At 41.7% G+C, this 27,754-nt stretch overlaps 2 protein-coding genes and 1 long non-coding RNA gene across 5 annotated transcripts; 1 reads left to right on the forward strand and 2 right to left on the reverse strand.

The window, feature by feature from the left end:
- Positions 1-54: 54 nt before the first annotated feature.
- si:dkeyp-77h1.4 (cadherin-related family member 5) lies at positions 55-15,057 on the reverse strand. 2 transcript variants are annotated; one of them, XM_051406064.1, is made up of 11 exons: positions 14,723-15,057; positions 9,851-9,916; positions 9,665-9,685; positions 9,265-9,540; positions 7,255-7,375; positions 6,930-7,105; positions 6,541-6,683; positions 5,827-5,974; positions 5,404-5,585; positions 5,167-5,259; positions 55-4,419 (listed from the first exon to the last, which is right to left on the reverse strand). In XM_051406064.1, the coding sequence occupies exons 2-11, from the start codon at positions 9,894-9,896 to the stop codon at positions 3,718-3,720; spliced, it is 1,908 nt and encodes a 635-aa protein (XP_051262024.1). In that variant the 5' UTR covers positions 9,897-9,916; positions 14,723-15,057; the 3' UTR covers positions 55-3,717. The 2 variants fall into 2 exon arrangements, with proteins under 2 accessions (XP_051262024.1, XP_051262023.1); XM_051406063.1 differs by having other exon boundaries at positions 14,727-15,056.
- LOC127366868 (uncharacterized) lies at positions 4,412-5,531 on the forward strand. The gene is made up of 2 exons (XR_007885401.1): positions 4,412-4,441; positions 4,974-5,531. It is a non-coding gene; the product is annotated as an uncharacterized LOC127366868 (long non-coding RNA).
- Positions 15,058-15,781: 724 nt separating the features above from the next.
- On the reverse strand, positions 15,782-27,087 carry mdc1 (mediator of DNA damage checkpoint 1). 2 transcript variants are annotated; one of them, XM_051405970.1, is made up of 12 exons: positions 27,045-27,087; positions 26,308-26,479; positions 25,596-26,183; positions 25,433-25,511; positions 24,049-25,331; positions 23,237-23,299; positions 19,482-23,146; positions 18,847-18,984; positions 18,530-18,712; positions 18,312-18,437; positions 17,586-17,696; positions 15,782-17,495 (listed from the first exon to the last, which is right to left on the reverse strand). In XM_051405970.1, the coding sequence occupies exons 2-12, from the start codon at positions 26,441-26,443 to the stop codon at positions 17,292-17,294; spliced, it is 6,576 nt and encodes a 2,191-aa protein (XP_051261930.1). In that variant the 5' UTR covers positions 26,444-26,479; positions 27,045-27,087; the 3' UTR covers positions 15,782-17,291. The 2 variants fall into 2 exon arrangements, with proteins under 2 accessions (XP_051261930.1, XP_051261932.1); XM_051405972.1 differs by lacking the exon at positions 27,045-27,087 and adding an exon at positions 26,586-26,704.
- Positions 27,088-27,754: the final 667 nt, after the last annotated feature.

Raw genomic sequence — 27,754 nt, forward strand, 5'->3', positions numbered from 1 at the left:
TTCTGCAAGTTTGTTGCCCTGAGAATAGGAAAACAAAGACAACAGGACAGCAAATGCCATAATCACTTGTTTATTCTTAGTATTCCTTTAGACATGAAATAAAGAAAAAACTATTTTCTTTACAAAACATCTGTGTGAAGTGTTGTGCAAAAAGGGAGTACAGAGAGAACATGTGGGATGTCACACCACACCAAGGCCAACAGCAGAAGTAAACAGAGAGGATCAGGGCAGAGACAACTCACATAGTGCAACAAGTGCCAGTGATATTAAAAGTAGTGGTTTTTATTAGTGGGTTATCAGAGGTGGATATGGAACCAGAATCCCTCTGGCACCAATAAGGTGTAATAACTCCCACTAGACTGAGCCGTCTTTCAGATGCTGGTAATGTGTAAGCCAAAGGCTCGTCCTGCCAATAACACACGATCTGCCTCTCTCACATCCCTACTCACTCTGAGTGGCTTGGTATTACAATCACAGACAATATACAGTAGTGGTGGTGCACGAAAAATGCTGTTTTAGCAGTCCCTCATCAATTGCTGACCACAACATAACCCTGAGGGTTACCAACACAAAGCTTTGTCTTTCATCTGCCGCTATCATAAATTCACTCACGTACTCCAAACTGTACCTTGATTAATGAAATGGAAAACACCCTCACTTACAAATAGAGCACGCTCAGCATTCGTTATGCTACTTGGAGTCATCCAGAAAAACCACTTCCATCATTTTTTTTTACAATATGTCACATATCTCCTACACATTAGCATAACATAGGCCAGTCAGTGGTATCGTTTTGTTCAGTCAGGTGTGCAAACAGCTTTTGACATCTGTGAATACACTACCTATCAAAAAAAAGGTGCCATCAGGAGCGTCGGCTAATAACTATTCAAAATACGTTTTAGGCACTAAACAAAGACAGAGAGTCACTCAAATATCTCAAAGTTACAATATCTTTTACAATGTTTTGTGGCTTTAAACACATTCACACTCATGACTTAAACACAGCACTTGTTTTCTTCACATTGCAAGACGATTTAAGCAGGCACATGAATACCTTACTCACAACAGATGGAGAAGAACACGTAAAGTACAGCTGTTTCATTCTGTACAAACTGCCTATGCATAGACTCAGCACACACAAACACTCAAACAGTCATAAATCACTCACACTCATCGCAGGCATAAACTATTAAACACAGAAATCCCACACACACACACACACACACACAATGGCGGCCACATTAAAAGATCACTCCTCTGGTCACACACACAGACACCACTTTAAGACAGTAAAAGCCTGTTTTTCAGAACATGTTGTGGGCATGCTGCCATCGATGCTTTAAGTGATATAGGTTAAACATTTTAATACAGGTAAATACTGTGAGAGCGACTGTATGCTGTGAGTATCATCAGGTTGGAATGGCAATAACAGCTGATATCTGATCTTAAAAGATCTAATATAGTCTTGATGTAATTATACAATATTTGGTTGTTAAATTAGTTCAAGACGTTAGTGAATATTAGTGTTTATAGAATATAGTAATGTATGTGTGTATATATGTTATATTTTGGATTTAATGTTGGTGAGAAATTTTAATTAGTTTTCTTCTTTATTACTAAGTATAATACAACAACCTTTCTATACACTAAAAACATTCAGCCTTAACGGGGTTAAACTGGCATACACATGCAATATTTACATGGCTGGAATGTGTGTGTCAAGTTTGTGTGTGTGTGTGTGTGTGTGTGTGTGTGTGTGTGTGTGTGTGTGTGTGTATGTATAAAGACTATTTTTAGTATTGCCAAGTGGGTTTGTGGTTCCTTCAAAGATCCAGGCTAGAAATGAGGCATATAGAGTGTTTTACACGTTTTACATTGGAATGCCTTTGTCCATGTGTAATACATCTGACCATCTGATACTGTTTTTCCAACATTGAGGCCCTTTGATTGTTTTGTTTGTTTTAGTTTATACATTATATGTATTGATCTTTGTATCAAATCTGACATCTAAACCTATTTTGTCATATGGCTTTTTAAAAGGCTGACACATTGCCTGATATTAATCTGCTTGTAAGAAAAATCTATTAGTCAGGAAAGGTACCAAGAAAAGCCAGTTGGTCGTATAGTAAATGGATCTACTTGTTACAGTTTTCCAACATTTGACAGATCATTTGATTGAATTTTCATGGCGGTAATGTTGTGCTTTTCTCAAAAGTCAAGTGGTCAGTTAAAACATGAGGTAGAGACATGCAATTTGTAACACTAAAATGTATCTGCACACCTCCTCTTCACCATACAAGACTTTCAACTAAGATTAATTTGTGTTGACTTAACATCTCTGGACAGACGATGCTGTGGCATTGATAAAGGCCTCTCTTAGGAATATTTGGGAGCCATTAAGCATGCTAGGCGTAAATGTTCAAGCATTTGACAAATTTTAGAGGGCTTTAGAGAGGAAAACTAAACAAAAAAAGGGGGTATAATTTATGTCAAAGGCCATGTACAGTTAAAAATAATGCCCAGCAACAAAAGGAGAGAAAACAGGAAGGAAAGAAGGGGGTCGAGGAAGGAATGACAGACAAAAGAAAAGCCTGAAAGTGGACAAAGAAGGAAAATGAAAGAAAAAGCAAAGAAACAAGAAAGCATGTTCTAACGATTTGAACTTACCAGACACTTTCATCCAGTAATTCACCTTGGGAAAGCCCAACGTACAGCGGGAATGTAGAGGTCCCATTAAGTGTCTGGAGGTTTTGTCGGCATGAGCTTCCCAATAAACTTTAGGAATGATGGGATTTTTATAGAGCCACAGGGAAATCCAGATCAAAGACAGTAAAGTGGTTGATCCAGACTTGACGGATCAGTCTGCAAAACACATTTTAATCATCTGAGATATCCACTGGGAGTCTGAATCTGAATCTGAATCTCAGAGATTATAAATAGTCGGGTTAGTATTATTAGTATGTTTTCTTGTGTGGTTAAAGTTATGCAAAACTAATCGTTTTTTTCTCTTCTATATGTGATAATGTATTGCACATGTTTCTGAAGCCAAAGAACTGGCACAAGCGTATAACATCCACATTTAAGCTATGTACAAAATGCCGACAACAGAGTGTTGTCTTTGTGATCAAAAGGGCTTTCATTTTGTGTCCAATCAAAAGACTGTCATCACACATTTTAGTAGGTGTGAGATGACATTGGCTGAAATTTTCATGCAGTTTGTCTGTTTTTATCCACATGCTGATAGAGGAACGAGCATTTAGATGGAAAACGATGGTTAGTTAAGGTCATATAAGGAATTCTAGTGTAATGAAATGTTGTAAACCTTTCTGGCTACCTCATTATGTTAGAAAAGACCTTATAAGGAGTTTTGCAAAGGAACCCTGCAAAGGATTTTATTTGCAGTCTGACACTTTTACTGCAAAGTTAAAAAATGAGGCGACAAGGTGTATACAACTAAAATGTTTAACAATCAACAAGCCACATTTGTTGTGTGGAGTTTTTCTGAATCATAAAGTCTCAAAGGTTTTTGTGTTAGATTTAAAGACAAGTGAGTGATCAAGGTAATACTGTGTTCAGGCATTAGACATGTTAAACCGAAGTCCTCGCCCCAGTTTCAGTGGTTTCTTTATTATTTGGTAGGGGGTGTTCGATTGTCTACAGTGGTGGTAGATGGAGAAAATCTGTGGGGTTTCCCTTGATTTTTTGCAGGGGCAGTTCTCAGGTGGTGGTGGTGGTTGAATCCTCAGCCACAGTGCCGTCTTTGCTGGCCTCCATTGCGGCACCACTGGATTTCAGCTCCACTTCAGGGGTTTTAGGGGGAGCTGCTTTTGGAGCAGCGCCTCCGATAATATCAGCGTGATCTGGGCTTGGTTTGGAATCCGGACCTGGCTCAGGTGTACCGTTGGTAATAGGTTCTGGTGTGGTTGGTTTAGGGGGCTCAGGTGTGGGAGTCAGGGCACTCTTAATTTCAGGTGTTGGAGTGGTGGCTTTAGGAACAACTGGTTTAGGTTCTGGGCTTGGGCTGGGAGCAGGTTTTGGATCCGCTGGACTCAGACCAGCCTTGGGCTCAGGGCTCGGGGCTGGGCTGAGTTTAACATCTGCTGGTTTGGACACATCCAACTTTGCTTCCATTGGTTGATCAGGGGTTTTCTTGGTCTCGGGTGCTGGGCAGGCTTCAGTTTCAGCTACTGGACTGGACTTAATTTCCATAGCCGGTGGAGCGCTTGGCTGGGACTCAGCAGCAGATGGAGGACTTGGTTTTGTTTCAGGGGCAACAGAGATGGTTACAGCCACAGATTCAGAGATTGGATCAGGGGCATCAGTGTCAGTGTCCAGCGGGAGGGCGGTGTTAAAGCCAACACCAGAGTCACTGGTCTCTAGGTTATCGACCCCAACCTCTTTAGAGGAAACCTCCAGACCCTGGGTTCAAGCAGACAACAAGGTAAGTTTATTTGTATAGCGCTGTTCAACAACAGGACCATTCAGTGCTTTACAGAAGGCATACAATATATAAGGTACAAGGCAATATAAAGGGATCATACAAATCAGATTTAAAAAGAGTCAAATAAAATGGAAGATAATAATTAGGTAAAAACGGAATAAAGCAGGAGAATAAAAGTCACAGCGCAGCTACAATGCAGTGCAAGATAGGAATGAACGGTCCCAAATTTAATTTCATAAAAGGCAGTGGCAAACAGAAAAGGTTTAAGCCTTGATTTAAAAGAACTGAGGGTTGGAGCAGACCTCAGGTTTTCTGGGAGTTTGTTGTTTGTTGCAGGTATGTACTGAATAAAAACTGAATGCTGCTTCTCCGTGTTTAGTTTTGGGGACATCAAGCAGACCGGTCCCAGAAGACCTGAGAGGTCTGAACGGTTCATAACATAGCATCAGATCAGAGATGATATTTGGCCCTAAATCATTCACTGCTTCATAAACCAATAGTAATATTATAAAATCAATTATTTGTCACACAGGAAGCCACTGCAAAGATCCGAGACCTGGACTGATGTGATCCACTTTGTTGATCTTAGTGAGGACTCTAGCAGCAGCAGCGTTCTGAACATGCTGCAGCTGTCTGAACGCAGGAAACATCATAAAAATTATTATTATTATTAAAACCTCTCAAAGACTCAGTTTGAAGAATATAAATCAATGCCATATTCTTACTTTAATGTCCACCTCGGTGCTCTGAGATTTTTCTGTATTGTCTGCCTGGGAATGCTTGGAGTCCTCACTGAGTTTGGTGATGTTCTTGACCACCTGTGAAGATGCACACCAAACAATAGTCCTGCATTATATCATCATCATCATCATCATCATCATCATCATCATCATCATCATCATCATCATCATCATCATCATCATCATCATCATCATCATCACACTGTCAGTTGATCCTCCAACCTGTCTGAAGGCATCTCCTTCATCCTCTTTGCCAGCATTCTGGGCAATCTTCTCCAGTGCAGCAGCCCTCTTGGCCCTCTTCTTCACTTTGATCAGGCAGGACAGCAGACAAACCAGCAGAAGGAAAACCAGCAGGCCCAATAGGGCAATGATGGCCACATACAGTGACTCCAGCTTGTAGGCTGCATGGAGGCATGTTGTGAAAGCAGAGAGAAGGACAAGAGTGGGAGAGTAAATAATTCAACTGACCTTTGATTCATGTGTTGAAATTCCAGTCCGTGAATACAGTACACAAAACAAAGGGATTATTCTTTCTTTTTAGTTACAAAACAGTTATTTTGACCCAATTATTTTTCGATACCATCAGTAGCTATCACAGCAATATAAATCTGACAGTTTTCCACCATTCATCGCCATCCTTACGTTGTACTCCCAGGTGGATGCTGGCCACAGTGAACCCCAGTATGTCGGTAATTTTGAACTGGCCCACATCTGCACCCTTGACCTGATCCAGATAAACCAATGAACCCTCCATAGAGAGACGGTCCCCAAAACCCAGATCCTCTCGGGCCTAGTATGAAAAGACATTTATACCGTTGACTTAAATAAACTGAACAGCAAAGATACATATAACATTAATGAATGATGCAATAGAGAAAATAACCATAAGAACCAGCCATAACCTACAATTATTTGATGTAAAATTACAAACTACTGTTTGGCATATGAACGTTTGTGTATTTTGTGTATTTTCCCAATGGTTGTGTTGTATCCATATTGAATTTATCTAATGTGTTCAATAGTGTAAGTATATGGTACTAAACTGTCATATAAAGAATATAGTATACAAAGTTTCCCCCAGGAAATTATTTAGCTAAGGTGGTAAGATCATTGTTTAAGGTGAATGTTATATTTAAGTGTATTAATTGCTTATGATGTCAGTCTATGTGGTCTTTGTATCAGAAGGGGCTGGCGCACCACTATAAAACACTGCAGGAAACCAAAGTATATGTTTTGTAGCTAAATATATTAAATCTATTATAAATATATACAAAGGCACATTGTACATTTTATAATTTATATACAGTACAAGAATACACTCACACAATATGCAGTACAAGTATAAGAGACAGTTACCGTTGTAAATTCTCCCTTGTCCAGTAGAAGATGGGGTGTGTTGTCATTCTCGGGGCTGTAGTAGAGGTGGACCAAGGAGCTGTTGAGTATCAGGTCGATCTTCAGTCTTTTACCATACGGCAGGGTCACAAAGTGTTGGTGCTCTGGGACACAGACAGACAGGAGAGGGAAGGACACACAAAACAATACATCGTCACTCTTTACAGGCTCATGGATAATCTAAAATGCATTAGCCTGCTAGAGCCCATTAATGCTTGGGTCTTTAAAAAGCCATTATGCCAAACAAGAGAAGCATTGTAACTAGAAATGAAACGACAACATCCTGATGGAAGGCACTGGTCGGTTAAAACAGGTCAAGCATGAAAGAGGGAAAAAAAAAACGCTCTCACCTCTGACGTTGAGACACACTTTCCTTTGGATATCACCTTCGCCATCCCTGACAGTGTAGCTACCTTCGTCTGCACCTGTAACAGCACTGAGGGTGACACGGCGCTCGTTGACACTGATCCGACCCTGGTAGCCGTCTCTTGACATCCCTGTGCTGGTCAGCAGCACCAGAGCAGGTCTGCAGGAGGGAAAGTCAAAGAGGATGAACTTTGCTCAACCTTTTCTTGCTAAATATGAGAAACACTGTCGCAGTGCATGTACATCATGGTGAAAAATGCCATTACAGATTCTGTTGGGTTAAAATATCAGTGTAATTTTGCTGACTACCTAGATGTCAGGTTGGCCTCCACAGAGCTGGGTCTGTACTCCAGGGTGATGGGGGGAGTCACCCCTGACAGCTGAATATGGTAGTTGTCACCATATTTAATGATCTGCTCGTTGGAACAATCTAGAAGGTAAAAGCATGGTGGTAAACAGTTCGTTTGAGTAAAAGGAAGCAATGAGGTTAATTACAGTAGGCAGGACATTGCCTGACATTTGAGAAGAGAGAGAGTTTATTTGCTTCGGGTGAAGAAAGAAATGATGGAAATAGAGATTAAAGTGAGGGAAAGGACATACAGAGGTGAAGGAGTGAGGAAGAGGGAGGAAGGGGGAATGGCTTGACAGATGTGGCAAAAGGGTGACAGATTGCAGAGAAAGGAGCGCTGATCCACAAATATCAGGGTAGCTTAAATGAAAGGGTAGGGATACAAACCAAAAAGGGGGAAAGACAGTAAAGACAAGATAAAGACAGGAAAACAGCAGGGATGGAAGGAGAGAGGAGTGGGTTAGTGGTTAAAGAGCTGCATAATTAGTGCCTGGCAGCTCCGGCATGTTCTCACACATATGCACACAAACACACACACACCTCTTCATCACCTCACAACACGTTACTGCCTCCATATGGCACATCTCCACATACTGCTACGCTACACTTGCCTTTATCCATGCTGGGTTTGAGCCCACTCCTCCCTCTGCGTTTTTGAATCGCTCCATCCTCCTCTCACGTTTGTGTGTGTGTGCGTGTTTGTGTGTCTAATCTCATCAGAATTATTAGTCAGAGTCCAAAGTCAACACTGCTGCAACTCGTAACGCTCCGAGGACAAACATGATGTGTAACTGAGAGGTTTATTTGGCTGCTGACTGCATTAAAGCAGGAGAAATGTCAGCTCCTACACTACCCTGACTCTGACTCAAGATCAGATATAACAGGCTTATTCTTTGTCCTGGAGTTGTGGCTTTGGTGTCATCCAGTGGTGGAGGAAGTATTAGTAAAAGTAAAAGTTACAATACCATAATGTGAATAAATCACAGCATTGAAAGTATTACTTTATTAGTTAACATACAGAAGTATTCAATGCAGAAAACTGGCCCTTGTGAGTGTTGTAGTGTTAAATATCATATTATTGGGATCATAAATGTATGTATTATGTGTATTGTACATGTGTAAGAAGCCTTTTACTATTGTAATTCGTCAAGGATGGGTTAATTCTAGTACTTTTGTAAACGTTTTATCCATAACAATGTATTATAATTTAGGGAAGTCAAATACACAAAAATATCTTGCATCTGAGGAAGTACAGTACTTGAGTATATGTAGCCTACTACTACTACTAACTATTGCAGCAAGGCAAAAACAAAACAAAATGATTGGCCAATGCACTATTTTACTATAACCTAAATATCTACACTACCAACTATATATTTTGGATCTAAAATGTTATTCTGCTGGTCTGTACTGTATTTTAAGTAAAATGTATAGTTGCATTAATGGATAAAAACACTAATACATTTATAGTTTATTATGTTGATTTGTAACTTGACCATTTAGTATCACAGATGAGGTAATGCAAAGGGAACTTGTACTAATATGAATTTTAATTTTAAGAATTTAAGCCTGACAGATGATTTTAAGAGTTTTAGATTGAAATTCCAATTCTTCCTGTGAGAGTGTAACGTGTTAGTTGAGGCTATGCTTCAATACCGTTCCAAATGTATCATACAACAAAATGTATAATTGTTATCCGTTCATCAGTCCCTCAGTAATCACAAGTAAGTATCACATTATATTTAACTTTTTATGCTAATTACACTGTTATGACATTATTTGTATTTTAACTCATTTGTAGATTTGCCTAGTACTTTTATATCTCAAGTTGTTTGTATTAACCAATTGTATGTCTGTACTGTATTTTGATGTTCAGGACCCCAGGAACACTAGAGGCACATACGTGTGCTTTTAATGAGGATCCTTAAATAAACAATAAACAGCAACAATACACTCGTGTCATCCAGTACCTCGGACTATAAGCGTAATGTGTCTGATGTCCTCTGGATTGTCTGGACTTTTCACGGTGTACACGCCCTCGTCTCCCTCACCCACAGCATCTACAATGAGGTGGCTGAGCTGCTTGTTGAGTTTGGCCCGATTGTTGACCACCATTTCATCCCGCATCAGAATCACATCGCCCGACCGTAGATTAGACCGGTTCCGAAAAATGACCTCCCACTTGAGCGAGGGCAGCAGAATGTGGAAGTCCTCCCCATGGAACAAGGTCATGGAGTCCTCATTGACTGGATTATACAATGGAAAGAGAAAGGAAGAAGCACTGATAAACACATAAGAGGGCAAGAAAGGTTCATAATGTATAATTGATGAGTGATAAAATCAGTACTGCACTGGTACACTAACTCTTACCTTTCACAGGGGCAGAAAGAGCTGTAAACAAAGAAGAAAAAGGACAAATAAAAAAGGGGTTTTCTGAGCAAATAATACAGTGCGGTATAATGAGCTGACGACCAGACTACTGAACACTGACGTGGAAAAAGACACAATATCCACATAATACCAGAGGCAACAGCGTCACTATTTTTCTTAACATACCTGTGGTGAGCAGAAAGCTGACGGCGATCACACAGACTGTCACCATCCTGGCTGATTCTTTTGTGCCTAGAAAGAAAAAAGGAAGACATATGTGTTCATAGAAAGTCAACATAATTGGCAACATTCCTTAAATAGATATCACTATTGTTTTACTTGAACCTGTTCATACAGTCTCTCTCATATTCTTACATGTATGCAGGTGACATATATTGCTGACCCTGTTTGATAGTGAAACTGGTGTATGACATCATCCCTGGATGACGTCACCCTATGATGACTGAAGCATCCACTGAGGCACAAAACTGAAACTGAAAATGTGGTTTATTGTTTTTGATTTTGATTTTGTTGCTTTGCATTCTTTGGAAGCAGGCAGTTTTTTTTAATATGAAAGGAGAGTTTGCCTCTATACTAAAAATCACAAGATTTGGAGTACGTATAGTTGTGGTTCTATATTGGCTGGAAAAACAATTACAACCATCTGGCTCAAATCCTAAATTCAGATCACCCCCAAAATGTTAACAATTATTCCTTGGATAGTGGCGGTCTGTTAATTGGCTATTTCCTGCTGACATGTTAGCACAAACACTCACACACACACCTTCCCAACAGGTGTAAAATGAAATTTACTGTCAAAAATCAGAAAAGAGAAAAGTGTCAGCAGTCATTTAACAATAAATTGCGACATTATTCTTAAGTGCTCCTTTATTCAGTAATGTCACTGACAGTGATATAAAGTATAACATGTTCCTCGCAGGATAAATCTCTCATTACAAACAAAAACAAGGATAAATATAATTTCCACAAGACACTGTGATGGTTTCTGAGATGAATCCTGATTACTTGCAGCACTGAAGGGATATTGATGATGTGACCGGCTTTCTTCTGCTGAGACATCAGAGGCAACACATCGAGGGGTTGGACCAAAAGAAACTTTCCTGTGGTTTAATTTACAAAGCCCAGGAGGGGAGCAGGAGGAAACACCTGCAGTGCTCACAGTAGGACAGTGCAGCAGCGAAGTGGCATCCAGTCAAGGTTATCTATATGTCACAAATATGTCCTAATAAAGGATAACAAAGGTTATAATTGAATGAATATGCTTCATTATTCATACAAAACAGTGTCTACATTCAACGCCCATATTCTTTCTTTCTTTTTCTTTCTTTCTTTCTTTTCTCTTATCCAGTATATGTTCTTGAAGGTGCATTAAGAATTCAATTAGGCTATCTAATCACACTAACAATCTAAAAAACCTCCCCTGAAGATCTTTGAGAATCTTGCAGTCCCTGTAAATTCAATTTATCTGCCATTGCCTGGAGGTTATTATTGGACTCAGACATAAAAAAACAGCCTGTGGTGCAACTTTTGTGGAGAAAACCAATGACTGTGTCATTATAACTTAATAGAATACCTGAGCTTAATCTAAAATTCTTAGATTTATGGGTCAGTGTTGTTTAAAGGCGATAGCAACCAGGCATTTATGTCTTAAAGAAGTCCTTCGCTTGTAAGTGTATGTGCATGTTTACCAGGGCCACCTGGCTTTGGATCACTGTCAAGGATTGTCTATTGATTATGTGCCTGAATTTAAACGCAGAATAATTCATGAATCTCAAGATAATTCAAGTCGTGCGGATCTGAGCAACGAGTTTCCAACAGGAAATGTCCAGAACAAGAAGGGCTGCAGAGTGAACCTGTTTTCCCACAAGACTCTTTCTGAGAAGAATCGTGATTAATTGCAACACTGAGGGGATTATGATGATGTGAAACTGCCTCTGCTGCACTGAAACATCTGAGGCAACACATCAAGAGAGTTTGTGCAAAAGAGATTGTGCTGCTGTTTTCTTTTACAAAGCCCAGGAGGGGACTGGGATGGAACACCTGCAGTGCTCACAGTCACACTTTGCAGCAGCTAATAAACATGCAGTAAAGATTAAAGTGTCTCATTCTAAGGAGACATCATAAGACATCCCATTCCTGCTGGAAATGACGAGGCATTAAGCCATCTTCACACTGTGTGCAAGCTTGTGTTTGCACCTCTGTATGTCTGCCACCTGTCTGTCTTTTCGTATAATATGAACACAGTTTTAAATACTAACAGCAGAGAGGCCCTCATCTCTGTTTCTTTGATGAAAATAATTAACATTTCACAGTGCCAGTATCTGAAACCAAAATTGTTGTTTCACAGAAAGGCCTAATACAACCCTCTGCACTGTGGCTGCCACATGCCACACTCTGGGCAGAAAGCCTAAAAGCCCACTGATTTTATTGTATTTGAAACAAAATATGAAACAAAGCTACGTCACACAGAACAGTGTCTCTTGGCAAACAAATCTTTAGTGTCCTTTGGTAGAGTCATCTATATAACTCAAATTACACTGTAATTTTATTACTGCAGTCCCCATGCTTGTTTCGGGAATTTTTGCCTTCTTCTCAGGCTTTGAACCCACATTTGAGGCCACTGCATCAAGCACTGATCGTAACTCACGACTAAAAAACTGACTTGACCCCTGTAGCCGTCAGCATTTAATTAATACAGCGATCTGAGATGTACAATTGGTTGGCTCTGAAGGAAAGCGAAAAGGGAAAGTGTCCATCTGTTTGTCACAGCAGTAGGCCTTGTGGAGTCACCATAGCCAATCTGGTCTTTCGCAAGATCTTTGGAGCAAGAAATCTAAAATCTTCCCCCTCATTTCTGTGTGATTTGAGCAACGCCACATCAGGGTCCGCCTCATTGAGCACAAACATGTAAGCACATAAAAAACACAATAAGCAATAAGCTATATTATATTCACACACTGTCCTTGGGGCTGTAAACCATGAACAAATGTGCCATCTGCTATCCTTCCCTGACTCGCTCTCCCTTCACTTAGCATCACTCAGTCTTTATTGTAGCTCCACTCTTTCCTCCCGCTTTTCTTCCATTTTGTCACTTCTGTTACCATTCTCACGTCTTCAAGTGTTACTTTCTACCACCATCACAATCCTGTTCCAAGTCTCTCTCCCCTCTTCTGCTGCCTTCCTTAACTTTCTATAGCTCTGCTTTGACAGCTCTGTATCATCTCTCGCTTTTGTTTCCACCACATTTTGTCTCCTCAGCATGACTCCTCTCAACCCAAATGGTCTGCTCACTATCTTGAGACATCAATCTCTCTCATTTCCCATTTTCTTTGCATTTCTCTCAGGATCTCTTTCTCTTTTTATTATGTCTCTTTCATCCTCTCCTCCTCCTTATCTTATATAATCCAAGCCAGTGCATCCCACTCTGAAATCAAAGCCTGTGCCTGTGTTCCTTCTAACTCCAAACTCGCTACTTACTGGAAGGACAGACAGGTCTTTGTCCACAGGCTTTAAAGAGGCGGAAATGCATTCAATGACTGCAGATGTGGGGACCCTACAAAGCATACTCTGTGCCTTTACCCTTCATCATTTCTCTTTCATTTTCACTTTACTCTTTTTCTTTGCCCAAGTGATGAGAAGCGATGGCTTTACATGGGGTGAGGTCCCGCTGACGATGAGGAGGCATGCTAGAAGTGAGCTCAGACACACTCACTGACACACACACACACACACACACACACACATACACACATACAGTACTGTACCTTCTTCTCACAGCACCAGACATTTATAAATCATGAGGCATCAGAAAGAAAAAAAAAGAACTGCTGCATCATGTGACACATTGTGAAAATGGCTGAATGTTTACTTGGTGCACCACTTTCAAACAAATATGGGGTTTCCCTTTGCAGAAATGAGGTAGAGTCACAATTTCCATGAAGCATCCCAAATGTTCCCCAACCCATATCATGCTTCAGACAGAGATGATGCAGGGAAAATCTTGTCTAGACGGAATCCAAATACAGAATTTCTAAAGTTTATCTTTGATAAGAAGCCTGCAGCAGCTGACAACCTATTTTCCTCCAAAGCTGGCTGCAGTGAACTAAAGGATAAGACAGGTTTCCACCATATTGCTTGCACCTGTCAGATTCATTAAAATCAGTGGACATGAGGGAGGAGCAGGGGTGGAGGGGTGGTGGAGCTGCATGCAGTATTGACAGACACACTAATAAAGAGCACAGAAGATATGAAATTTTGTTTTGTTTGTTCCACGATTACACTACAGACATTGTTCTCATGTGCCTCGGCCTTCATGCAGCTCTGGCCACAGTCTATGAGCAGCAGCACAGTGCAGGCGGAGGCACCACATCCAGAGAGCCTTCAGGCTAGAGCCTCCTCTGAGATAATGGATGCTATTAGGCTTTTAGGTGTTACCTGTACAAAACATGTGGCGTTTTCGACCATATAACTTCCTTATATGAGGAGAAAGGTAGACTCTGAAGAATGAAATATAACATATAATTTTCTAATCACAATAATAATGGTAGTAGTGATCATATATTTCATGTCTTCAATTAAGGTGGACTAATGACCGGCTTCGACTACCTGTTTTATATTTAATCTCTTTCCGTATGAAAGGAAGAAACATCTGACATCATCTTACATCCTACAAAATAAAAACTGCATTGGATTTTTGACCACCTGAATCCCAACAGGAGAGATCAGGATAAATGAATTAACATAAAATAGTCACTAAGGGCGAAGCCGGCTTCCATCCCGGGACCGTTCAGCCAGTAAAACGAGGATGGACATATTTTCACACCTTTCCTCACTGACACTATAATGTGTTAGTTGATGAATAAAAAAAAAAACCTCACAGTTCAAAGTCTAATCTGTCACCTCGGGGGCCGGGATAGCCGATACGCGCATCAACCAAAAAACTGCAGAATTTAACCCGTCACGCACCAGTCAAATGTAGGACACGCACCCGCACATGCATGTTAGGTAAAGAGAAAAAAACACCTCTCTGCAGCTCACCTACCTTTAATTGGCCGGCTGGAGCTGCGGTGCAGTCAGCGGAGATGTGAGGATGCTTTTTCAGAGGTGAATAACTGCGCGGATGTTGCCTGTTTTCTCCCTCGTCGTCTCCCTCCCTCTCAACCTCGTCCCCCTCAAGAGCAGCACTTCACGACTCGGGCTCAACATTTGGAAGATGTTCAGAATATGTCGGGCTCTGCTCGCTCTCGGAGCCACTCGACTCGTGTCGGGAAACACCGGCCATCCATCGCCCCCTAAAAGACACCTACGGTCATCTGACAGTGGGGAGGGGGTTTATTTAATGAGATATCGAGACAGGCAACCCACAGAGGATGCTGATTCAGCAAAAAAGCTAGGCGTCCGTAAACAAATTAAGCCCACACATTACGTGCAAAGTGGATCCTAATGTGCTCATAATAGGTGAGTGTTTGAATTACATGGGTGCCTTGAGGCATTGCTTCTCATCACGTCATTTTTCTCAAAATTTTCCACAAATTAAAAGCATTTTATTGGTCAACTGACTTGGAAACAACAGTAAAGGGGATTTAGACAATATGATGCCAGAAATAAAAGAAAAATCAAATCTGTGTATGTCAGCTTCTAACCCTTTTCGCTGTTTAAGCTTAAAATACAAACAGCTCAGATGTGTTGGAAGATGCCCACCTGTTTAGTACAACAACTCTCACTAAGACCTCTTGAAAAACAAAAAAGGTTTTAAGAAAGAGACATGAGCTGTTATTCTCTAGATAAAGGACAAGTAGGAAGAGTAAATCTGGCACATTCTTTAAGTTAAATGGTTAAAAAAGAGAGAGACCTTCCTAAAACAAAAGGTAAGGGTCTTCATGAATCTCAAGTCCTGAACTAAACTTTCTGTTTTGAGCTTTAAGATTCATTCTTGACAATGGAAATGGCAGTTTGGCAAAAAAAAAAAAAAGTCATGTTTCTGACATGAATCCTGTGGCTTTCCTCAACTGAGCAACACATCGACATGTAAACAATACAGATACTAGAGTACCAAAATATGCCTAATAAGCATACTGTTGCGAAATTAAATACACATTTATTTAAATAATAGGAACAATTTAATGTTTTCATTGGCAATACAGACAGATTTCATGATTTCATACAAATACAAACTTTAGCTATTTAACAGTTCTAAAATCAAACAAATTAGTTACAAGCTATGTCTATCTTTAAAACACCAATCACACAGCAAGTTTAAATATCTAGAGTGGGTCAGGAAAGAAACCAAATGTGCGTACTGTATACTGTCTTTTTGAGCATACTAACAACATGAATACATAATACACACAGTAGGTAAATGTACGGAGAGGACAAACATTATAAGATATTGATGTAGAAGCAGCATCAGCATTCAGGTGCCTATATCATGTCTCTTCCCTGGACATAATAGGTTTCAATGAAGCCTTAATGGAGCAGGTGGTGGTGGTTAATGGAGACAGAGGAACAGCAGACACACGGTAGGTTCATGATTACCTTGGTATAAAAAAGGCACAACATACTTCTTATCAGGACAGGATACAAGCTTTTTTTTTTTTTCATCCACTGGCCACTGTAGCTGATGGATTTCAAATCAGACCCCCATCGGTTCCACTATTCCACCACCCAAACATGATTATACAACTCCCACTTCAAGGCTGGTTACCTGCCAAACTGGCTGATTGAGTTGAAGCACTTAGCACACAGAGAGTAGCAGTAATTTTGCAGCGTTAATTCCTGCTCTGCTTGTTATCGTTGTACAAAGAGAGGGGGTGGAGCACAGGGGAGGATGAGTGGGGGGAAGTGACAAGGACGATTAATGGGCTCATATTTCCCACCTTGCATAGCAGCAGCATTGCTTTTAGCTTTTGCAACGTTAAAAACATTTTTTTTCCCCAAATGTACAAGGCAAAAAGACGAGGCTGTAAAAAAACACTGTACTGAGAGTAGATTGTTGTCACATTTTGTTTCGTCCATCATTCTGCAAAACGGGATGCTGTACATGTTAAAATTAATTTTGAACATGTGACAGCTAATAGGGCGGGGCAATATATGGATATTAGATCAATATGGTGATATGACAATAGATATTAAGACGACCAAAATCTAAGACAATATAGTAATGTGGCATAAGTGTTGTATTTTTCGTGGTTTTAAAGGCTGCATTACAGTAAAGTGAGTAATTGTCAGGCTGTTCTATTATTTTTCTTTACCCAGTAATTCATTACATACCCATTATTGATCTCACTAAATAAATAAAATCTCACTGTGTAAATATTTTGTGAAAGCACCATTAGTCATCCCTACAACATTGTTGCAATATCAATATTGAGGTATTTGGTCAAAAATATAGTGATATATGATTTTGTCCATATCGCCCAGCCCTAATAGCTACCACATTAAAACTTGCTACATCCACAGTGTGTTTACAACCATGCAAGTGAACAACCACCTTTTGCTGCATATGGCAAATACATTCTTCAAGTCTCTAATACAGACGAACAGCTGACTCACGAGGGTTTCTTCCGGTCTCTGATTTATATGGTAATCTTTGAGTGTGGGGTTTTTTTTAAGTCTTCTTCCTGCCCCTTCCTCTGCCTCCTGCAGCTTGTAGATTGCTGGTAGGGGCAGAGAGCAAGTGGGTCTGAAAGTCGAGTTTCTGCTGCAGGATCCCTGTGAGAATGAACTCAGCAGTGACGACTGGGAGACATGCAGAGCGAGCCGGGCCGCACAGCGACCAGTCATCCTCGCAGGAAATCACCACCGTCTGGGGCTGAGAGAGAGGAAATAAATAAGGAGTTAATTACACATATATCAAATGATAAGATGTGACAAAATAATGTTAATTTATCATATGTGAGACCTTGTGTGAAGTGGGCATCTTAGCGAGAAAGGTAGCTCCACTGCAGGTGATTATGTCTTTCATTTGAACTGGCTCTGGCTTCACTGACTTTGTCACATGGATCTCATATCCCTAAGAGAAAGAAAACAAGAGATGCAGCACAACACAAGCAAGCAAGTAAGAGTTCTGTCTATTTTTATTTAATCTCTGCAAAAATGCTTAAAGAAATCAATTCAAGGCTCTTGGGAATGTAATTGGGTACAACACGTGTATAATATTCCACAATTTTAGCCAGTATCAGCATAGTATGTGGAGACAAACCATCTCTTTGCAGAATTGATAAAGCAGTGCAGGGCAGGAGGAGTATGCAACAGAAATGGAAACATTACTGCCTGTTCCCTATGTGAAGTGCCCATAAAACATAAGCAGTATATTAAAAATAAATGTCAATCTACTTCCCACAAGCCAGGTAATGGTAAACAATCGACACTTGTAAAGATGTGAGCATGTTCAGCTTCAGGGGGGTGAGCTAAAAAGCTATGCTTGTGGTTAAAAAATAGGATTTCAGATCTTTTATAGGCTGAGGATGATTGTAACACAGATATTTCTAGATTTCTATCACAGTCACTATTCCTAACTCTCAATATTATCTACCACCCTTGTGCCATACCCACTCTGTTCACCTCTGACTCAGAGGAAAAATTTAAGGATTTACTGAAATAAATGGCATGACTGAGTTATGAGTACCTGTAAGAGAGGCTGACTGCCGGCAATCCTCAGAGACTCCTGCAGGCAGAAACGGAATTTCTTCTCCTGCTCCGGATCCTTCACAACGAAAGCATTAGGAGACAGGAAGCTCCCAGCCTTACCACTCTGAAACACAGAGAAAGATAACAAGAACAGTGAGTGTCTATTTGAGTATGTCTCTGAGAGAGTCTCTTTCAACTGCTAATATGGCAACTAACCTTTTCCAGCCAGTGTGTGGTGACAATGGGGACTCCTTTAGCCACTGCACACAGGAACTTCACAGTCCTGCGCACCTTATCAGTCACCAGAAAGTTCATGTCTGCCACACCGTTAGCCATGCTGCCTCCTAAACGGGCCAACACTCTCTCCCCTGCTTCATCCACCACGCCTGTGAACAGCACCTGAGAGAATGACAGACACGCTGTGTTATTCAGAAGTCTCAGACTTCTGTTTTTGTTTGGTCTAAAGCCTAAATGTGTTAACGATATGTAATTATATTGAGACGAATATGAGCACGTTTGCAAAGACATAAAACCTTGAAGGCCTGGCTGGCAGCTCGTAAACGACCACTAGCTGCCGGGGAAGCGGAGCAAGAGCGAGGGGTCTTTGCCACAGGCGAGGAGTCTGCAAGAGCCTGTCGCTTCCGAGATACGCTGCTGGTTGGAGTCTGGGGCTGTTAAATGGGAGAGAAAGGGGGGAGGGGAGAATGAGGAATGACAAGAGAGGAAAACAGTTCAAAACAGACAAAGACAAAGCATGAAACACACAAGGAAAACAGTGTGGATAGGCTGTATAGACAGCAAAGACAAAACATAATAGTAGGAAGTGACTGTGTGACCACTAAAGTACTTAATTCATTAGTGTATTAATGGTGATGCCGAGCAGGTCAGACTACTCTTGTTGTTGAGAGTGGGAGAGACCTAGACCGTCCCTGATGTTGATTGCAGTACATTACGATGGTTAGAAAGGCTGACTCATAGATATATGCACAGAGGGCTTTGGCCAAGGTAAAAGCCTTCCTCCTCAAGGACAGAAGTTCCGGGACACTAATTATATATTACTCAGCTTTCTGTTTTGGTCTGATTTATGTTTCAGCCTTAATGTATTTTTGTTTCAACTTGAAACCTAAAAATGCAGATTGCATATTTAAAGATGAAGCTATCAAATCACCTCTGATGCTTCCACATGTGCATCCTGGTCAACCGGTGTTCCACTTTCTTCCTGCTCCTCTTTCCTCTTTTTCTGGACTGTTGATGGCCGACCCCTGCCTCTCCTCTCCACAGCCTCCTCCTCCATTTTCTCACTCTCTTCCTTAACCTCGACTTCAGTGGGGCAATCTTTTGCATTCTTCTTTGCTCGAGCACTGGATGCTCTACCTCTGGTCTTAGCCTGGACAGCAGTCTCATCTTTTGTTACACCTTTTGTTTCTTCTACTGCCTTTGTCATTTGGGCTTTTTCCTTCCCTTTGGAAATTTTGGAGCTACTGCTGGAATCCTCCTCCGTATTTGGCTCCAACTCTCTCTTTCTTCCCTTTCTTTTCTCTTCATCTCCATCACTGACTGCAGGAGGTACTGGCGCCTCCACAGTTTCAGTCTCAACTGCTTTTTGGCCTCTGCCCCTGACGTTCCTTTTAGGCAAAAGTGATTCTTCATTGGCATGTCCTTTCCCCTGATTTGAAGGGTCTTCCTCATCTGCAGCTGCAGGTTCAGAGCTATTTGCATTAGCTCGCTGACGCCCCCTTGTGGTACTAGCCTGCTGAGAGTCTGCTGTCTCTTTATCATCTTCATGGGGAACTGCATTTGTAGATTCCTCTGCTTTCCTGCTCCTCCTGCCTCTTGCTGTAGGTTTGGGAGCTGAATTCTGATCACTCTGACTACTGATAGGAGGGATTGAGTCTACCTCTGTTTTCCTCCCTCTTCCTCGCTGCCTGCCTCCTCTTCCTCTGCTCTGAGAGCTTAAGCTGGAGCTGGAAATCTCAGAGTTGAGAGAGTTGTTGGAGTTAGACCCCAAAAGGACTCCCTGAGGAGAAATATCATTACTGTCCTGTTCTGTTGGCTCTGCAGCCACCGTCCTCCTTCTACTGCTGCTTCTGGCGTTGGCCACCCGGGGTGGCTCACTCATCCTCTTTGCTCCTCTGCCTCGGCCTCTCCCTCTGCTCTCCTGGGTGTTAGCACTAGAAGCAGACCTCTCTGAGTTGACAGAGTTGGAAGAGTTGGAGCGAGATCTGGTTCTCCTTGCAGGGACATCATCGTTGGTTGATATGGTTGAGTCCTGTTCTGGCTCTGTGGTACATGGGGCAGCGATTGTTCTTCTGGCTGCTCTCTGACCTCTTGTGGCCTTGTTTTCTTGTTGCTCTTTTACTTGTTTTTCTTTGGCTTCTTTTTCTTGTTTTTCTTTCTCCAATCTTTCTCTTTCTTCCCTTCCCTTTGCTTCCCTCTCCAGCCTTGCATGTTGTTCTTGTTCCTCCCTCTCAAGTCTCTGTTCTAGTTCCCTCTTTGCTGTCTCCAATCTTTCTTTTTCTTCCTGTTCCTTTCTTTGCTTTTCTATTCTTACTTTCTCTTTTCTCTCCAATCTCTCCCTTTCTACTCTTTCTGCCTTTTCACGCTCTAATCTCCCCTTTTCTTCCTTCTCTTTTCTTTCCCTCTCCAATTGTTCTTCTTTGTCCTTTTGTGTCCTATCAGCGCTTTCCTTTTCTTCTTGTTCTTTTCTTTCCCTTTCTATTGTCTCTTTTTCTGCGTGCTCCCGTTCAAGTCTTAACCCTTCAGCCTTTTCAGCCTGTAATCTTTCTTGTTCTTCCTTCTCTTTTCTTTCCCTTTCTAATTTTTCTTGTTCTTCTCTTCTATGCTGATTCTCCTCCATTTGTTCTCTCTCTTGTTGTCTGAGGTCTGTAACATCTTTTTCCTCTCCCAATTCTTCTTGTTCCTTAATAAGGCTGTTATTTTCATGCGTGTTTCTTTCCGTTTTTTCCTCTTCCCCATTTTTCTTTTGCTTCATGGATTTTTTCCCTCTAGCTCGCTTAGCCTGCTCTACCACCTCCTCTTCCTCACTCTCATCCTTATCGGGCCTTGGTTTTCCTCTCCTTCCTCTGGTAGTCGGCAAAGCTCTATTCTTCCCTCTTGTCTCTCTCTTCAGAGTTTCTGAAAACTCTCCCTGCTCCTCTTCTTCTCTTAATCTTGCCCTTGTCCCCCTTTTACCTATAATAGCGATGCGACTTGGTCCAGCTTCAGATAGTCTCTCCTTTTCCCTCTGAGGTTGCAAGTCAGCTTTTGTTTCTAGGGGCAGAGTTTCAACAGTGGACGCCTCAGAATTTGTGAGCGGTTGTGTGTCCTCTTCTTGAGTTTGCAGTGGCTTTGCTTTTCTTTTCCGTGGACCTGGAATTAAGTCCTCTTCATCACTTTCTCTGTCTTCACCGGTGACTATGGGCTGGGTTTCAACAGCAGAGACTTCACAACTAGTGAGGGACTGTGTCTGTTCCTCTTCAAGTTGCAGCGGTTTTGCTTTTCTTTTTCGTGGACCAGGACTCAAATCCTCTTCATCACTTTCTCCATGTTCACCTGTATCCACTGGCTGAGTTTCAACAGAAGAGAGCTGAGAGTTAGTGAGTGTTTGTGTCTGGTCTTCTTCAAATTGCAGTGGTTTTGCTTTTCGTTTTCGTGGACCAAGAATCAACTCCTCTTCGTCACTTTCTCCATCTTTTCCTGTATTCACTGACTGAGTTTCAGCAGCAGAGATATCAGAGTTTGTGAGCGTTTGTGACAGCTCTTCATTGAGCCAAAGTTGTTTTGCTTTTTTTTCCCGTGGAATTAAGTTCCCACCATTGCATTCCCCATTTCCACTTGTAGACATGGGCTGAGCTTCATCAACACCAATGTGCATTGGCTGCGTTTCAACAAGCGATAACTCCGAACCAGTAAGGGGCTGTGTCTGCTCCTCTTCAAGCTGCAGAGACTTTGCTTTTCTTTTTCGTGGACCTGGAATCGAGTCCTCGTCATCACTTTCCTCATCGACACTTACAGGCATGGGCTGAGTTTCAGCTACAGATAGAGCTTCACTGAGATGCCTCCCCTGAAGTTGAGCTCCTTCCATATGTTCTTCCCTCTCTTCTGTTTCATTCTCTGCTCTGGGCTTAACTTGTAGTACAGAGGAAACAGGATTTTCTTTATCCAAACTCTCCTCATCCTCAATGGCAGACATTAGTTGGGTTTCAACCATGGCAAGAGTAGATGAGGTACGAAAGTCTAAAGGCTGAGTCTCAGAAGTAGCAGTATTTTTTCTCTCATCATCATCATCTGTTTTATCCAAATCATCATCATCTGAATAACAGTGGGGCTCTGAAATATATGCCTGTGTTGCTTCTAGGGCCAAATCTGCCTGGCCTTCTTTTACAGACGTTGCTGAACATCTGTCAGATTCCTCATCCTCTCCATAAGCCTGTGTAGCCTCCAGATTTGAATCATTCTCTAAGGAGCTTCTTTCTGTATTTGAAATAGCTGCATATGCATGGGTATCTTCCAGATTCACACCACCTTCCGAAGAGACAAAAGCTTGGGTGCTCTCCATGGCTAGAGCTTGGGCCTGACCCTGCAAGTGGCTGCTGTCAGACAGTCCAAGCTGGAAAGACCCTCCTCTGCTGGACTGTTCGCCTTTTTCATCACCGGAAGACTCAAGGCGAAAGTCTTGGGTTGGGTCCATGGTGTGGTCCTCTGAAGGGTTGCCCTGGCAGTCTCTGGTCTGAAGAACAAAGGACTGCGTCTCGGCCACAACAAAGTCCTCATCCTCCTGGCTGTCTGAGCAGGAAGATAAGGCCTTGGGTCTTACAGCAGGACCTACTACACCTGGGAAGATAAAATAAAAGTTTGTGCAAGGTTAAAATAAATATTTTTAAGTTATGTGCAATTTAAATGTATACCAAGTAATTTACTCACGTCTAAATGGGCCTGAAGAGGGACTCACGAAAGCCTGAGTCTCCATATCTTCCAATTCTCCTTCTGGAACCATCCCAAAGTGACAATAACAAAATTAACTATTCAAACAGAAGCTATTCTTTTCAGCATATCTTGATTGCTAAAAGTCATTCATAAACAGACAGTCTGGCCTCTTTTTATTTTGAGTGCCAACAACATATGTACTTTTCCTGTTTTCTGTCATTAAAATGTATGAATAGGCTTTATGTCACACCCATACTCATGGGGAGTCTATAATTGTGGACATGAAACATATGATTGTACAATATTATTACAATAATTGTATATTTCTTTTCTTTTTCACTGTTTTTTGTACTGTCGATGCTGTTTTATTGAATTGAAATACATGAGTAAAGAAAGACTTTTTTGAAAAAAGCTAAACAAAAAGGTAGTGTCTAAATACCTCCACTATAAAACAGCAAGAACCTGAAACAACAATACAAATAAATCAATGTGTCATTTATTCTACAGCTGCATTGACCAATCAACAAAAAATTTATCGATTGATCATTTCAGTCATTTAAATTAGTATTTCAAGTAGAAGTGCCAAATGTTCCACCTTTCTCAGTGTGAGGATTTGATGCTTTTCTTTATATAAACTAAATAACTTTGGGGTTTGGACTGTTGGTCGAACAAAACAAGCCAGTAGAATACATCACCTTGGGCTGTGGGAAAGCTGTGTACATTTTATAATTATCGACAGATTAATCAACAATGAAAACACATTAGTTGCAGCCTACATTCAAGTTCTCAGTAGAAGATTGACTGATTACCTGACATCTGTACAGGAGTAGAGCAGTTCTGCAGAAGGGGACCCAGTAACCCAGGTGTATTTCCTCTGCGTAGGCTAGGAATCTGGCCCTCACCAGCCCCTTCAAAATCCACCTCCTCACCTTCCACATCTGTATCGCTGTCCACACTAAGGTTGGCTGGATTGACACCGTCCCCGACAGGGGGCATGCTGGTTTCATCCACATCTGTGTCTGCATCAGAATCTGACTGAAGAGTTTCTGACTTGGTACCAGGAGTGAATGACAAAGTTGTGGCAACAAAAGGTATAACCAGAGGAGAATCATCTCTCACATCTCTGTCACTGTCAGACAGAATGTCCAAATCAGCAAGTATGTCTGCAGTGATGCGTGATTCTATGACAGCAGGCGGCAGCGAGGGTTCACTCATGGCAGGGGCAGGAATAGTTTCATCATCTGTGTCACCGTCTAGATGCAGGCTGTGAGGAGAACTAGGGGCTGATTCAGGCCCAATTGGCTTGATATCTAATCTAGTAGGAGTTTCATCTAGTTTAGAGCTTGTAATTGTTCTACATTCATTCTCTTCTTCCTCATCAACATCTGTGTCACTGTCTAGGTGGAAATCTTTCAGCTGTGTTGAAGGAGCAGAGTCAGCTGTGTGTGTGCTCTGAAATGACATGGGTTTTTCTTTTGAAGCTGCATCTGACACAGCAGCAGCATCGTCGTCATCCACATCAGTGTCACTGTCCATAGTGATGCCCTCTGGCTGAATAACTGAAATAACATGAGGAGGTTTGGTGTTGTCAACAACGGAAGGCCCAGATTTGAGAACTTTGTCTGAGGTATCATCATCCTCGTCAACATCTGTATCACTGTCCATGTGAAACTGCGCTGTGTTTGGTGGCTGATCAGATTGTTGGTTTGTATTCAAGGTCACAGGACCCACTGATGCCACCCCTTCTTCCTCTCCCTCCACATCAGTGTCACTGTCCATGTTAAATGCAGGGACTGAATTCGTGAAGACTGCTGGTGTAGAAACAAGTAATTCATCTTCTCCTGTAAGACTGACATTGTTTTCCTGTTTCACTGGCACATGTTGGCCACTTTCCTCGGCCTTTCTCCCTGCTAGTGCTGCTCTTTCTTCCTCCTTTCCTTTCTCCTCCTCACTGTCGTCCTCAATCACAAGTGGCTTTTTTTCCTTCAGCTGCTGTCGCGCCACATCTACGTCTGTCTCCTTGCCGAAGCTGACATGTCTGTGAGGCCTATTTTTTGTGGAGGAGGACGGTGTGATGGGACTTTCATCTTCACTGTAAAGCAGTGGAAAACAGAAGTGAAAGAAGGAATAAACTGTATAAAAGTGCATACTTAGAAATTGGTTATGCCTGTGTTATGAATACACATATTATACCTTTCAGGGACGATTTTGTTTGTGGGACTCAAGAACGTTGAACAGGTGGGACTGGATTTATAGGAGTCAGAATCAGACACTGTAAAAAATAACAACAATGAACTTGTAAAACATCAGATACAAAAAAACGGGCTTAATTTCTATACATATATAATTTACTTACCTAAAGCCTTTCGCATTCTGTCTCTTTCTACCCCCCTTTCTCCATCTGAGTCCAAGTCAGATTCTGGGACCAGGGTCCCCTGTGGCTGGGTTGGAGTTTGCTCAAAGGAAAGGCAACTGGTTCTGACAGGAGTCTTCCTTGTGTCCTCTAGATCAGGTAATGACACCTTAGCCTTCGTACCTTCGTTGACACATCTCGTGTCACCTTCCTTTTCTCCCAAGGCACCTGGAAATCTGTCCTTTACCCCCGAGTTCCTGCTCACATGAGTCCTCAAATCCCCTTGAGAAGAGAGTGTGTCTGCAGCACAGGTGACATACTGACATGGGATGTCCGCCACTACCAAACTGTCACGCTCACTGAGGGCGTAGCGTACGTTAGGAGTCAGCTTTAAGCGGCCCCTGCGGGTCCCATTCATGCTCCCTAGGTCCCATACCAAAGCCTCTATCTCTTCACTGTGACAACCTCTTCTCCCGTAGACAGAGATGCAGATGGTAGCGTGCTGTTTGGATATTGAGGACGCCGGTAAGGGCAAGGTGCAGGTGTTGGGGTCACGACCCAATACATTTTCTCCCAAAAAGAGGGGTAACTCTGGGTGACAGAAAACGTCCATTGTAAGACAAATCTAAACAATACCTGTTCATATTAGTTAGACAGACGGTGTGCATAGATTAACAAACCACAGGTGTAATATAAGCAGCAGTAAACAACTCACCTGTCTCAGGGATGTGTTCATTTTTCAAGATGCACAGTTTAGCCAACGGTCGTCCTCTTTTAGTTTCACCCTCCTCTTCATTTTCCTCCTCATCTGACTCCAAGATCGAGTCACTGATCATCTGAGTAGCATCCATTCCTTACACAGGGTTACACAGCACACAGCAGCGGCACTAGAAACACACATAAATGTCTATTTAAGCTGTAACGTGAATGCTAATGTCTGACTCCTACAACGTTAACTAGCGGCTAACATTAGCATTAATAACTCAGCTGTACTTTAGTGTTGTACTCTTGCTATCATCCAGTCTGTAGCGATGTTCTTGCTAAATGGCGCTTAGCAACGCTGATACAACTTTTATCAAACAATCCCACTTCCGGTCAGCACGACAACAAAGCTGAAATTCAAACGGAACAGACGATGATTGTTAATAGTTTTAGTAGTAGTTCAAACGCCAAAAATCCCAATTTCATGTTATTATTATTATTAACTACTCATTGTATAATTCAGTCTCGTCACTGGGTACACAGTAATGTCCTCAGTTTAAACGTTATTTGCTACAATTAGCGAGAATATCTCTCCTTTCTGGGCAATTAACGTTACCTTGAAAACTATGAAGGAAGTTTACGTTAAGTTTACGTTTTTAATCATTTACAATAGTGCATGGTAAACTTGTTCAAGTGAGCTCATATGGGCTTTTTATTTTCTACGGGTAAATGATGTTCTTTCACACCCACCTGGACACGCTTTGCCTTTCTCAGTGGAGATAAACAAAAATTTAACATGCACATCCTGGACATACTTGGTCACGCCCACAAGAGGCGTTTTAACCGCAAGCGATTGGCCAACATATCTATCACTCAACCTGAACTATGTTACCATTGGACAATCAAACTTCCGTCTTACTTAAAAGGTCTCTCATTGGACCAAAATTCCCCGAAGCGTCATTGTTCATACATTTATTTTCGCGCTGTAAAGGGACCATACAGACATAGAGGATTGAGTACTGCTGTCAGTGGTCATGCTCCAGCTGTCTTTATCACTAACAATAAAGAAATGCATTCAATTCAGTCAATGCAATAAAGAGTAACAATAAAGGTTTCAGGTTTTTTTAAGGCCTGTTCCTCCCTGGACAGACCTGACACCTCAGTCACCCAGACTGCTGAAGGCCAAACTGGAGAACACGCCGGTGGGTGCTCCCCTCATCACATGGGTGGATGACTATCTGACGGGCAGATCGCAGTTTGTGAGATTAAAGAACTGTGAGTCTGACCGTCTGATTAGTAACATTGGGGCCCCCCAGGGTACTGTACTGTCTCCCTTCCTCTTCACCACCTACACTGCAGACTGCAGTACTGCACTGAGTCATGTCATCTGCAGAAATACTCTGATGACATGGCTATTGTGGGGTGTCTGGAGGGCAGAGGGGAGGCTGAGTACAGGGACC

Source organism: Dicentrarchus labrax, unplaced genomic scaffold (assembly GCF_905237075.1).
Source record: "Dicentrarchus labrax unplaced genomic scaffold, dlabrax2021, whole genome shotgun sequence".
Lineage (NCBI taxonomy): Eukaryota > Metazoa > Chordata > Actinopteri > Moronidae > Dicentrarchus > Dicentrarchus labrax.

What these genes read in the sequence shown, in the direction of transcription:
- si:dkeyp-77h1.4 (XM_051406064.1), bottom strand. Translation starts at nt 9,896, where the DNA reads ATGGTGACAGTCTGTGTGATCGCCGTCAGCTTTCTGCTCACCACAG. An exon ending in GAGGCCAACCTGACATCTAG is followed by an intron (nt 7,106 to 7,254) that starts GTAGTCAGCAAA and finishes TCCCTCCTGCAG; the next exon opens with ACCTGCTCTGGTGCTGCTGA. An exon ending in CATCCACCTGGGAGTACAAC is followed by an intron (nt 5,586 to 5,826) that starts GTAAGGATGGCG and finishes GCCTCCATGCAG; the next exon opens with CCTACAAGCTGGAGTCACTG.
- mdc1 (XM_051405970.1), bottom strand. Translation starts at nt 26,443, where the DNA reads ATGGATGCTACTCAGATGATCAGTGACTCGATCTTGGAGTCAGATGAG. An exon ending in CAGAATGCGAAAGGCTTTAG is followed by an intron (nt 25,512 to 25,595) that starts GTAAGTAAATTA and finishes TATTTTTTACAG; the next exon opens with TGTCTGATTCTGACTCCTAT. An exon ending in CCACACACTGGCTGGAAAAG is followed by an intron (nt 18,438 to 18,529) that starts GTTAGTTGCCAT and finishes TCTGTGTTTCAG; the next exon opens with AGTGGTAAGGCTGGGAGCTT.